Below are 14342 nucleotides of genomic sequence, written 5' to 3' on the forward strand. Positions count from 1 at the left end.
CTGAGGGGCCCAGAACTGGACACAATATTCCAGATGCGGCCTCACCAGGGCAGAGTAGAGGGGGAGGAGAACCTCTCTCGACCTGCTGACCACACCCCTTCTAATACACCCCAGGATGCCATTGGCCTTCTTGGCCACAAGGGCACACTGCTGGCTCATGGTCATCCTGTTGTCCACTAGGACCCCCAGGTCCCTTTCCCCTATGCTGCTCTCCAACAGGTCTGCCCCCAACTTGTACTGGTACATGGGGTTGTTCTTGCCCAGGTGCAGGACTCTCCACTTGCCCTTGTTATATTTCATTAAATTTCTCCCCGCCCAACTCTCCAGCCTGTCCAGGTCTCTCTGAATGGCTGCGCAGCATTCCGGTGCGTCAGCCACTCCTCCCAGTTTTGTGTCATCAGCGAACTTGCTGACAGTGCACTCTATTCCCTCATCCAAGTCATTAATGAATATATTGAATAGTACTGGTCCCAGTACCGACCCTTGAGGGACTCCGCTAGACACAGGCCTCCAACTGGACTCAGTCCCATTGACCACCACTCTCTGGCTTCTTTCCTTCAGCCAGTTCACAATCCACCTCACTACCCGATCATCCAGACCACACTTCCTCAGTTTAGCTGCGAGGATGCTGTGGGAGACCGTGTCAAACGCTTTACTGAAATTGAGATAGACCACATCCACAGCTTTACCATCATCTATCCACCGGGTTACGTCCTCATAAAAGGCTATCAAGTTGGTTAAGCATGACTTCCCCTTGGTGAAGCCATGCTGAGTGCCCCTAATGATATATAAGGTGAAAGCATCTGTCCAATAAAATTTGCTATATATTTATGTATACAAACACACATACATCATTGCTCAACTCTGCAGTTTGCTAAAAAATCTTTAATTATAGCAGAACAGTGTCGCAGAACCCAGTTACAGCAAATCTAACAGTTTATTACATGTTTTGAGGCAAAAAATGATGTTGAGACATCCTCCTATAGTCCACTGCACTGGAAAAGACCTACCAGAGTTGTGTTTCTATCCATAATAAAATGGGCAGGCAGGTTTTAAGTGAAGTTTTTGTCTGTTGAAACCCACTTGACATTATTGAACAGAAGTTTTAATATTTCTGCTTCAAACAATTTTGGTTTTTAGAGTGTTTTTCTCCATTTCAAAAAATATCTTCTAGTTTAAATAACATTTTAAAAAATAAATCTAGTTATGGTTTTAAAATTGGTTTAAATAATGTGGTTTTAAATTACATAAACAATGTGAATCAATTGACTTAAATTGTCACTAGTCAATGGACTAGTTAAAAAACAGCTTTTAACAAAAAAATTCAATGTTCAGCCCTGTAATAAATACACAAATTTAATTTGAAATCCTTAGCACTTGCACTGGACATGAAAATAAGTTTCCTGTCCCATTCTATCAGTGATGAATTTACTAACATTACTGAGTACAACTGAAAGTTTCAGTCTGTTTCTGATCTCTTCTGATAAGACACTGTAGCCAATATCACCATATAAGTGTTCATCACCCTGCAAGGAAAATGTGTGGTGTTTTCTCCAGATTTTGTAGTGATTCTGGCACAATTATTCTGTCTTTGTCTTCTGAAAAAAAAAAATGCTGGAACTATGTGCCTGGTGATAACACAGTCTCTCCAAATACTGGGGGACCACATTACAAAGTTTGTTAGCAAAATTCATTATTGGGTGACAGTAAATTGATTACTACCAAATCCCTGCAAAACAGAAATAATGCACAAATTCTAGAGAATGATGGGTTACTTTCCACCTTATGGCAATAAGCAGCCACTTGGGAAGACTGTTGTTCAAAATCTATGCACTGCTGAACAGCAACAGTCAGGAAAAGTTTTAGTTCAAGACTTGGTCAAAGCAGGATTACCTGCTCCAGGGAACATGAAGAGTGCAGCTCCTCCCTACCCCTCAGGTGGATGCAGTAGTTCTGATGTGTGTATCTGCTACCCCAATGCTCACTTCTATCAATGAACCTTTCTACTCTGGATTTCAAAGCGACTGCCCCCATCCCATTTTTTTTTCCTAATTTCAGTTTTTGTTAAAACACTGCAACATATGCAAAGCCGTACTACTTCGGCTGAAAGATTTTCTGCAGACTCACGCATTATGCTTATTTGATACCTATTATTCACATAATTTCAATGAGTAACATGAAAATAATTATTCTGTATCTTGCATAAAACTCATCTGGCAGTTACTTTCTATCTATATAAATTTTCTTCAAAGCCTTTTCTATAACCAAAGGTAAAAAGAGAGGCGGAGCATAGGTGACAAGATTTGCACACACCACAAGGCACAAACTAGAAACACAGAAACTGATTAGCAGAATCTTGTCATAAAGCCAAAAACAGCAAGAGAAGTTAGACAAAATGCTAAAGTAAAATTAACCTGTGATACCACACGACCTTTCAAAATCTACTGTAAGCAACTAAAGAATTACTGTGATAAAAGCATTTCCTGAAAAACCCTCAAACACTGTCAATCTCTGTCAACACCATGTCCAGAAATGGGTACTGGTGTGCTCTCTCCCTCCTCCCTCACAGTCCCATTGGGCCGAAGAACTGCTTCCCTCCCACTGCCTTGACCACACATATGTTGAAAGATGCCAAAGATTCTGTTTAGTTATCTTATCTACTTATTAATCCTATAGCAAAAAATTGTAGGGAATGGGTCACTGTTTTACCACAATTCCAGTAGCTACCACCAACCTGAACCAAACTCTTACTGCTGTTACCCCAATACTCCCAGTTCACAAGAATTACCCAGAAACCACTGTCTGCTTCCTGAAAGGGGAACAGTCATACAGGTGAAAGGAAGCCTCTCCTCTACATTATTACAACTCCTAAGACTACCAGCCTAGGACTACCAGACTAGATCCATATCAAGATGTTGTTTGACTGGAAATGAAATCAGGCCCCAAAGCTGTAAGAGATACTTAATAGCTGTTAAGACCTACCTTTCCATCCATTTCTTGAATGGGTGGAGGAAGACTGCTGGGGAGTAAGAGTGGGAAGGGAGCCCTTGCTTTCGCATAAATCCCTTCCCAGCTCTAAAGAATAAACAGTCAGACTAAATCATAAACTTAGTCCATTCTGTGGGCATTGGTGAGAAGTCAGAAGTCACTGATAAAAATAAATTTAGCAACAAGAGAGCAGAATATATTGTCCAAGCAACGATATCCGAAGTCACTTCTCATGCATTTCTTTAATTTAGCTCCTGGCTAATCATTTCCCATCTGCCATCCCCATAAACTTTAAGAAGAAAGAGCGAAGACCTTAAATGAGCCATAATGCATTTTCCTCCTGTTGGCAAGATGAGATCCCCAGCTCCACTCTCTCACAGAAGGGAGAAGAGGGGAAGGGAAATATATTTCCAGTCCACAGATAAAAATTTTAACTTTTTCCATTGTGAAAATTAAATGTGGAAAAGAAAACACTAATATAAAAAAGCTTATTGTCTCCTGGCATCTGTTTTTCCTTTAGTATTATTCGTTTCCTTTTATCCTTATTTCTGAGGGAAGGAAAGGGAAGAGAAGAGTGTTATTCATGAATTTGACATCACTTCATATACAACCAATTTCATTCTTTTCTTGCAATTCTTGATTCACAAAGCAGCATTATGGCATCATTCTTGAGCATTAGTTTGGAAGGGAAAAGAAAAGACTGCAGACACAGTTTGTTCCTTGCCTGTGGCTCCAGGAGTGACATGTTTCCCAACAACAGAAGCTGAGCAGAAAATAAAATTGAAGTGGTAGTAGACAGGTGAGTGCTCAACGAGCAGTACCACTGGCATACTGTGCCCATACTAAGGACCTACAAGCACTTTTATAGATAATCAGAGGTATCTATAACAAAGTAGGTGTGGGTGGCATAAATAAAGCCATGTAACTTGATTCAGTTACTCAATTTCTCCATCCCACAAAGGTTTTCAGTATTTTTCATAGGTTGAAAATGAAACTTCTGGAAGTTAGTCTGCAGCTTTTATCCCTAACATGTTACACATTAGGTTAACTAACAGGTCTCTTCTGATATTCGTTTATCCTATAGTAAATTAATTATGCTTCTTTATATCATCCATTCAGTAATTTCTGTTTCCTCCTATTTCTTCATTTCATCTCTGTTCATTCTTGATAACTTGTTTATTCTTATTTTGACATTCATTTACTTCCTAACTTCTTTATCTCTAGCTCTCTCACAAAAACACAGAACACAAACATACACATCTTTTTGTCCTTTTTCCTGACTCCTTCTTTCCTCCTTCCTTTACTTTATGACCTGTCCCCATGGAGGAAGAGCTACCATCTCATAAAACAAAGGAGTTCTGCAAAAGTTTCTCGCTTCTGAAAGGAGAGTTTCCAGGAAAATAATTTTTATTAACATTTCCTCCCACAGAGTAACTCCATGGTATGTTCTTCTGCCATATACTAATTAAGAAGCAGCAGGGAACAGCTTCCTTGTGAATAGCTGATAGACAACTTATTTACTGCGAGCAAGACTAGAGATAACCACTGACTATGTTATAATTCATCTCATCATTGGTGAATTTTGGAAAAAAAGAATGATAAAGCAGCAGTGACCATGAAAAAGGAGAAATCTTGCCATAATGGCACACCAGAACAGAGCACCAGTATTACACTCACACACCAGTAACTCATCTTCACATCTTACACTTCACACAACCAATGACTTCAGTGTCACTTTTTTTGAGGGGTGAGACAGTTCTGGTCAACAGAATATGAACTGTTTCACTTTCATTTCTCATACAGCCCAACCACAAAGGACTTGGTAATTAAAGACTTCTTTCAGATTGCATTTGCCCACAGCAGTGCCTGCACTGGCTCTACACAGCATTTTGTACCGGCAGTTTTTACTGAATTGCCAAAGATTATATGAATTGGGAAAAAAAAAACAACAACTTTTGCCCCAGATTATCTTCATCTTGGATTTGTTCTTTTTCCTGACAGTGATAATAAGTGAAAAAATTGATTTTGAAATGAATTTGTAGATCTGTCTTTCTGTCTACATACCTTTCTTTTACAGTGTGCGTTTTTGTTTGGGGTTTGGGATTTTTTTTTAACAAAACCCAGTGATACACTTCTTCATGTTTTACATAGATGGCAGGTAACAGTAATCTGCAACTTTTTATTGTTTTTTCCCCTTCTCATTAAAAGAAAAAGAATTTCAATCATTTGCTGACCACACATTTCAGTTCCTTTTCACAAATTCTTTCACAATTATTTCTCCTAATATTACACTGTGGCAATGGGAAAACTAGTCTAAACTTCCAGACTGGGAGAGCTTTCCAGGTCTGGCTGTATATCCTATCCACAGTTTGATTCCATATTGACATCCCACAGCTTCATTGCTAGAAGTACAGTCCCTACAGGTCTCCCAATGGGACCTCAACTACACCCACAACACGTACACATCTGCCCAGTTTATCTTAGACAGCTTACACCTGAACTATAAGAAATTATTAAACATCACTCCTCACCCACTCCCAGACCAAATAGTCTAATTGACCTAATATTCCAAAATGAATTCTAATTATGCTTCTGGGAGCTCAGTGAGTATGAGCAGAATATCTGTTCTGCCTTGCCTTGCAATTTAGTGTTAAATTTCCATCCATTTCTTGTTTTCCAAGAACTAAATTTAGCCGTTGCACATTTCCATCCACTATGTATTATGTCACAGGAATCTGAGATACAAATAAAATTTTAAATCTATAATTTTTTTAATTATTGGAACAGTATTATTTACAATGGATCTGCCATACACCTCATAAATAAATTTTTAGATAAAATTGTGACTGCACTACAGTGCACAATTAAAATAAATTAGATGCTATAGTTTGTTTAATCGGAACTGGGAGCACCACCCTAGCATAAGGTAATGTGAGGACATCACTCAGCTGTATGACAGCTCCCAATGCCACTGTTTTCTCCACCATGGAAGGCCTGTATGGAGCCAGTTGTTCCACTGTCTTGGATTCTTAGCTACATCAGAGAATAAAATATATATCCATATATCCATAAATAGCCAGCTTTGAACTCAGAAACGTAAGAATACAGAAGAGGAGCCTTCTGTTTTTCCAGGCTCCACACTAACATGCACCATACTCCAAACCCACATCCCAGCGATGTGGCCTAGTCACATAGCACTGCTTGGCAGTTTTGTTAACCATATCCATGAATCTCCAACATGTAAACCATAGAGAGATTTAAGTGAAGTGAGAGAAACAGACAACCACCACAGTTGTTTTCTGAATCAGTTGATGATATTACTGCCTTGGGATATATGGACTTTGGAATAAACTCAAGAAATCTCAGATTTAGGGTCAGATGCGGGAGGAGCGAAGCGATTCAGAAAGACAACATGTTTAGGGCAAGGGGTGTTACGCTTTCTCTAGCAGCTGGTATTACATTCTCTAATGAGCCTCCACATCTTCCCAGTGCCTGAGCAACCATGGATAGTGTGACCATACCTGAACAAGACTAACGAGGCAAGGAACATGGAGCCACCGTTCAGTCCATGGCAACTGAGGGCAACTGCAGAAAGCTCTCTTGCATATAAGCAACAGTAGAAGTGATTCCACAAATGTATGTTTGTGTGTAAATTTATATTCAGTCCTCCACTAAAAAAAAAAAAAAAAGGCCAATCTGTCTTTTATTGACATACACGTTTGTTTTTATAGGGATCACCAAAGAAACCTACAGCCAGTGCAAAGCAGAACTTGGTAAGCACCATGCTCTCAGTCACATCAGGCTTGTATTACCTGAAACAAATACTGGTCAAAATGGAGATAATATTTAGACATTTGCTTTAAAGCGTAGCATCCTTTCCACCTGCCAGTGTAGGCCGCAGAAGATACACTCTAGTTAGCATATTACTGACAGGATGATGAGAAAGCTCCTGTCAGACAGTGGCCAGCCGGGTGTTTGAGACAAAACGCACAGCCCCAGCTGACTAGTTAGGGAAAGACTGGTGAGGTACAATTACAGAGGCATATGACAAGCTTTCATGCTTGAGTGACTTGAGAACTGATGACATGGCTTTAAACAGCAATCCTTCCTACCTCTGGTCACAAAACAGCAATAAGTCAACTGATGCACTGTTGTAAAATCATGATTTATTCCTTTGCTTTGAATACATCAGAGTGTGGTATGATGTTCTGGTAGACTACCACAGCAGGTGCACTTGGGGCCGAAACATCTAGGGCCTGCCTCCAGCATGCATAAAATCAATGCCGTAGTTCAGCCTTCCTGGAAAAGCCATCCCCAGCACTTTAATAATTTATAGAAAGACTGAATTAAAAAATTATTTGTACTGAAACTCGTACAGCTCCACACAACTAATAAGAATACATGCAGATGCAGCGACGTGTGAGAAAACACTGCTGTGCAAGAACATACAGCATGACATTTAGGAAAGGTCTTCCTTTTACAGCTCAAGTGAAACAACTAACAGCCACCTCTGTGAATAGATCAATTCCTTTGTTTCATTCATCCTTTCATTTAATCCAAAGCCGTATAATTTGTTTCTCTTTCGTAGTTTACTGTTCAAAAGTCAGAAATGGTAATTTTTGCTACAAACAGATCTTACAGAGCGTAATCCTCACGCTAGCTGAATCCATCTCACTAACACTAAGCTTGAAGCAAGCTGTGAGGTTGGTGATAATCACGTTATTAAAGTGGTTGGAAAGTCAAGCTAATAAAAGAATCAACAGTTAGGGCAAATAATGACCCAGAAGCTATGACAGAAAGGAGTGGTGGGAAGTTTCCACTTATATCTTGGTAGTAATTAGGAGGGCAAGTAGACAAAGATCTCCACCAAAGGAGTTTTTAAAGGGGGTAAAAACACAGAAAATCAGTTAAAAGAACTGCAAAAATCAGAAGATGCATATAAAACAAAGCCTGCTTAGCTGAAATAAAATATAAGTTGACAATTGAAACACACCCTCAGGATAAAATGGTACTTTTTTTAAATTAAAATACTCTACTCAACAGCTTAAAATAGGCAACCTTCTCCTCTTTTACTCTGAAGTAAACCTTCTTTTTAAATATAGCATCATTTTTTCCCCCCTTTATCCATAACAGGACTGATCCTTTACTTGAGTACAATGAAAGCATTAAATTTATAGGGCAGAAATGCTAGACAAAGAACCCCTGTACATAAGTAAGTGTAGTTTTCGATTCCTGGCCCCCACAAGAAGGGCGAGGAGAAAGTGAGCAAGGCCTTGAATTATGTCTTTTGTTATCAGTCACTGCCCTGAGATAGTGAACCGAAACAGAGCTGATAACTTGAAGGTTACATCACAACCCAGTCTTCATGAACTGACATAAACACTTGATATTCAGTTAACCCCAAAGATAAGGCACAACTCCCTTAACAGAAAGTTGTACGTGGTAACACTATTTTTGAACAAATAATCTTTTCAAGTATCAAGCTGTAATTTAGGAATATTAAAACACGACCTTTGCAACACAAAGTACCAATCTGCTGTGTTTTGTACACAACAGTAAAACAGCACAAAGCTAGCAAATACTGATGTCCAAATACACTCCATTTGCTTATTTGTACTATATTAAGCAATCCAACAGTTTAAAGAAGAAATATCTTATGCCAGAAACACATAATCATTCTTGGCAATTCAGTTAAATTCTTACAGAAGATACTGAGAAGTGTTTAATTTACTTTTTAAATTATATTGCTCTGCAATGAATCATCAGTCCTGTTCTGTTTATGAAAGAGATTAGCAGGTAGCAGTTCTCACTGAAGTTCCTGATAAGCCAGGCCTATTTTTTTGTTTTATCAGAACTCACTAGTGCGAGTGAAAATTAACCTAGTCCTATATCAAAATCCCCATAGTATCCCACATACTATGGCAGTAATTTCATTTAGCTGTGACTTAAGTAACACTAGTAGACTCAAAAAATAACCAGAAGAAAGCAAAATTTATGTGCTGTCTCTTTTTGGATTTGACCTGCAATCTATTATTTACATTCACAGCTTGGGGACATTCTTCATGATGTCCAAATGCCATTACGAATGTCTGCTATTGCTACCTACCCTTGTCCAGGAGAGAGATAAAAATTATTTTCAAGTGAGGACACCATCAAGAGGACTATTACTTCATGAAAAGGTTTGCAATAAACAGCTGAATTTTGATCAAAGTTAAAGTTTCTCACAACCACCATATTACATCTGTTGTTCTGTAATGAATTCCAAAGAGCCTGGAATCTGAACACAGAAATAAGCTGATTCTGATACCTCCTCTTCTCTTGTCATATCATAGCAACAGAGATCAGCTGAGATGTTCAGCCTAACAAAAACAAGTCTTAAGAGGATCCAAATGTAGGCTAAGAGTATGATTCTAAATCGTGTTAAGCAGATGGACATGGGCCCACCTGCAGAATGAATCTTCCACAGACACAGAGCTGCCATCATGATTCCTATCTCCTCTCTACTGGAGCAGTAAAAGAGGTTTGACTGGGGCATCATTAGAGCTGAGTTTTTTTTAATGGTGTATTTTTTTCTTTTTTTTCTTTTTTCTTTTTTTTTTTTAATATAGCAAGCTGGGTCCCAGCCTGGCAAAGTGAAAAAAAAAAAACAAAAATTGAATCCATGGTTTTGCTACATCACATAAACTTCTACTAAGCCAGGTTCTTTGAAAGGGCTTTTCCTTCAAATCCTCTTTGCCCTTTTGGGTGGTCTTATTACTGTGCTCTAACACCCAATTCTTCCCCTAGCCATTGGCAGGGAAGGGAGGGGGCAGAAAAAAAGCATAATAGGGTATAGAAATTTCCTAAGATAAAGTAAAATCTCTGGTGGTTAACAAATATATCATAGACTAGTCATTTGAAGATTGTTTATATTCATTCACTGTTTATTTTTCTGGTTTTCAGTTGTTTGTGTGGCCTCTGCTTATATGACCCCATGTTTCCTTTACTCTCCAATCATTATGGACTTACTTAGCTCCATATTCTGCAAATCACTGGTAAAGTGCTGTCTTTGTGCATTCCCCTAACTGCAACAGTGACTGTAGATTCAGGGACCCAACACGGTGGTGTTTAGAAAAGAAAATAAGGCAGTTATAACATTGCTACTACCACCTAGAGTTGTAAAACCTGTCAGCCTTTTATGGAGATTCTGAATCTTCTCTATCTTCAATTTACTTTTGACTTTAAATAATTTAAAGGGGTTTTATCCACTATTTATAATCCAAAAATTCTCACTCCTTACATGCACACGTGTGTATTGGAAATCAGCACCTGCAAGTCTTTAAAAAGATTCTTTTTTAGTACTATATCCAACCTTGTACCTATGTGTTGAAAATAACTGTTCATTTATTTGATAGTACAATTAGCAGTGTTCAGGAACATAAAGTTGATTTTCCACCATAGAAAGCATATTCAACAAAATGTTTTATGCAGTACTGTTGAAAAAAAATAAAGGTATTTTCAATGACTGTGCTTAACAGGCTAAAGATTCTGCATAACAAATATACTCTATGAATAAAGTTGGTTATAAAGTGACAGTCTTGTACTAATGCAAAATTAATCTTTGGAATATTTTCAAAACATAGGATATTTTGAAAACACATAAGACTCTGAAGAGTAAAACAAAATAACATCTGAATATTTAGGTACACTTTCAAAATGAAACACCACATTCTTTTATTAAGCAGTCTAAGCAGGCATAAGGGGGAAAAAAAAACATTTTAATGTGGGCAGTAGCCTAAAACCTTTAATAAAAAAAATGCTATTTTGAGCTGTACGTTATTATCAGTCTGAAGAGCTGCTCCAAATCAGAGCTATTACAGTATGCACTCCCAAACCACTCTAACAAAGATGAATCTACCTATTACCAGGTTAGGATAGCAGCTATTATTATGGACCCTTGATTTCTTTCAAGTAGCTCCAATGGAATAAGCCACAAGTGAATAATAAAGATCTTATAATAGCCCTTAAGAATTCTTTTTAGGTTAGAAGGCACAGAATGAACTCAGGAGAGTTAAAGAACTCTCATTTCCTGATAAGAAAAATAATTAACCTGACTTAATGTATCTGAGTAGGTCTTATATAAATCAGACTTTTGTACTTCAAGAGCCAGACTAAAACCATATATCAGAAAACTATGTAGATATTGTCTTATAAGTAGTCATGGAACATATCTAAAACCACAAAGGTCTGCAGGTCATTTTGTGAAATGTTCAATATATTCTACTTAAAAGGAGATGTGTGAAGTACTTACAGTGCTTAGTTTGCTAGAGGTAATAATGATTCGTCTCTCATGCAACATACTGGCATAAAGTTGCAGCATGTTGTTCACATCCACAGCAACAAAATATTCAGTGAGGTTTCTCTGTTTAAATAAATAAGATGTTAACAATATAGCAACAGTAGTAGCTAAGTTGAACATTTTATATATTACTTACAAAAACTTTTGTCCAATTAGTAGGTGGGGAAAAAAAAAACAACCCAAAACTATGAAAGAAACCCCTTTGCATTAAAATTTGGATGCTTTAAGAATAATTGATTGGGTTTTAAAGCCAATGAAAAACAAACTTTGGTGTAAGTTATTAATATTTTGCTCGTTTGGTTATGCTTGTAAATTTAGATTTGCCCTTTTCTTTTTCTCAAATTTGAAAAAATATTAAATTTGGTATTATATCAATAGCACCATATGCTATCAAGGTAACCATTACTTCCAACCCAGGAACAGATCTTCCACCACTGCAATAACTGTTCTGTCATAGCTACAATAATAAAACTGCGCTCTTTTGCCAGGCTCTCCCAAAGTCAACACATGGTATTCTACTTCAAGTACAGCGAAACAGCTTGCTGAAAACCACCGAGCTTTTGCTTGAGCTCTATGCACCAGGACATGAAACGTCCAGCAGCACCAGTGGAAGGTACTGGGTCCTTCCTGCAGCCACCCTTTTCGCCCCTGATAAGCAGCCCACTGCCATCCCCACTGTGGGGTTTAATGAAAAGCCAAGTCACCAGCACCTCTTATTTATAGTTCAGAGAACACAAAAGTGGGGGAAAAAAAGAGAAAAAGGCTGGGGGGAAGTGGGGGGGCGCACCAGGGAGGATCTCTGTGTTCCAGCTGAACTTAACAGTATTTCCGCATGGCACAGTGCCAGAGACATACAAGTTCTGAATAAGCAAAAACAGTACCAGCAAAAATGCCTAGGAAAACAGCAAAATTTTGTAAATGTTAGAGAATGTGTATGAAAATATACTAATACACTCCACAATATCCAAAACATTTAATTTCACGCATTCATTATCATAGCTGCAACCAGAACTCTTTTCTTCTCAGGAACAACATGTTCCTGAAGGTTAATGTAGGAGGTCTATCAATTACACGCCCCAACCTAAGGACAGACATCTGAGGAGTGGAACTGTTAGTCTATATGGGATGTGGCCAACACACGGCAGCAAGGTAACACACCCCTGAAAAAAAACAACGAGGGCAAGACAAGCTGTAAAAGCTTCAGAGGGGGGTGACTCCCTGACTCCCACGGGTGCCAGGACAGGGCGGCCGGCTGGGTTACCACCAGCCCACGGCCCTCCGCAGTCAGGGAGCGCGGCGTGGGGCAGAGCTGCTCTGCACCAGCTGTTGCGTTATCTCCTTACAGACTCTACAGTACGAAAAGCTGAGTTAAATCCAGATGACGATCAGAAGGTTGACCTCCTTTTTAGATATATTGCAATATTAAATAAAAAAAAGATATTGAAAATACGAACGCAGATCCAATGGACAATAGAGTTTTAGGTAAATTCAGGGCATTATTAATTCGAAGACATGGAGTACAGAGTTATTCTTGATCCATGCTGCATAACATTTTGGAAGAGATAAAAAGCAAAAGCTTTAAGGCTACAAATGCTCCATTTAGAGAGAAACTGTGGTCTTTCAAATGCTACTTTTAACTGGTTGTCAGAGGTTGATGCACCACGATAATTTGAGTCCAATTTACCTCGGGCACCCTCTAACACTAGTTGATAATGGTATGCTGATTCTGTGTTGCAAAAGCTGTGGTAAAAAGAGTTTGCAATCTTGTACAGACCAGTATAACTTTGGGAGACCGTCACAGTTATTTCTGCATTACATCTGAAAAGTTACTGCCCCTGAAATATGTGAATCTTGCAACAAAGAATAATAAAATTCATTTTATTGCTAATTTACTGTAATTACCTCATCTCTTCACTCCCTGCATGTTCTAACCCTCCATTAGTGCCATAATATTTTGATTCATACTAGAAGGACGAGACTTTTATGAATGGAGTAAAAAATAATTACAGATAGGCACCCCAAAAATGACTTTTCCTTTCTCCCACAGAATCTGAAAGCTAAATCTACAGTGGCACCACCACAAGATCCTCCATCAGCCAGAGGCCCAGCGTGGAGCTTCTCCACATTTTCTTCAAGTTGAACACATAACACACCTTCTAACCGCCAAAGCTGTGTTTTATTAGAACCCCAAATAATAAGCTAGAACAAGAGAATTCTTTAAAATAGAGGAATTCAACCCATAGGGTGAAACAGATGAAAATAAGCATTTACAAACTAAGCCCCGTCCTGACGAAAGAGGCCTTGTAACAAGGGTCCTCTCTCTTACTCCTCTATCCAGCAACTTCCCATAGTTTTCTGGGTTGCAACAAGGGCCGTGCCACCTCCTCCGTGTCCCTGGCGCAGACTCCTCTCCACCACCCACATGTAGGCCCCCTCTCTGCTCTGAGCACCCCACCACTCCTGGCCAGCACAGGCCTCCCCATCCCGTCCCTGCCTGCGGCCCGGAGCCATGGCCAGCCCAGGACACCGCAGGGCCCAGGCTCCCCTCGGAGCGACCGACATGCTCCCTGCTGCAGGGTCTGGGAGTGCGCTGCTGTCACGCTTCCTGCACAGACACCACGAACTCTGCAGTCCTGAGTGACTTTGTACTGTGGTGAACCCCCCAACAGCTTCACTTTCAGAAGGAAGTTATGATTTGAAAGTGTAAAAATGCACAGCACAGAATCACTGAATTGTATAGGGATTGGAAGGGACCTCAAAAGATCATCCAGTCCAATCCCCCTGCCGGAGCAGGATTACCTAGATCATATCACACAGGAACGCATCCAGGCGGGTTTTGAATGTCTCCAGAGAAGGAGACTCCACAACCTCTCTGGGCAGCCTGTTCCAGTGTTCGGTCACCCTCACCGTAAAGAAGTTTTTCCTCATATTTATGCAGAACCTCCTATGTTCCAGTTTGCACCCATTGCCCCTTGTCCTGTCAAGGGATGTCACTGAGAAGAGCCTGGCTCCATCC

General features: G+C 39.3%; 1 protein-coding gene across 1 annotated transcript in view; it reads right to left on the reverse strand.

Annotated features, from left to right (window-relative positions):
* The window catches only part of DENND1B (DENN domain containing 1B), a 160072-nt gene that overhangs the window by 59600 nt on the left and 86130 nt on the right, over window positions 1-14342 (reverse strand). Inside the window, exon 9 of the mRNA XM_068406398.1 lies at window positions 11279-11389. Coding sequence (XP_068262499.1) covers window positions 11279-11389 — 111 coding nt within the window. The remainder of the gene's footprint in view (window positions 1-11278; window positions 11390-14342) is intronic.

Source organism: Nyctibius grandis, chromosome 8 (genome assembly GCF_013368605.1).
Source record: "Nyctibius grandis isolate bNycGra1 chromosome 8, bNycGra1.pri, whole genome shotgun sequence".
Classification (NCBI taxonomy): Eukaryota; Metazoa; Chordata; class Aves; order Nyctibiiformes; family Nyctibiidae; genus Nyctibius; species Nyctibius grandis.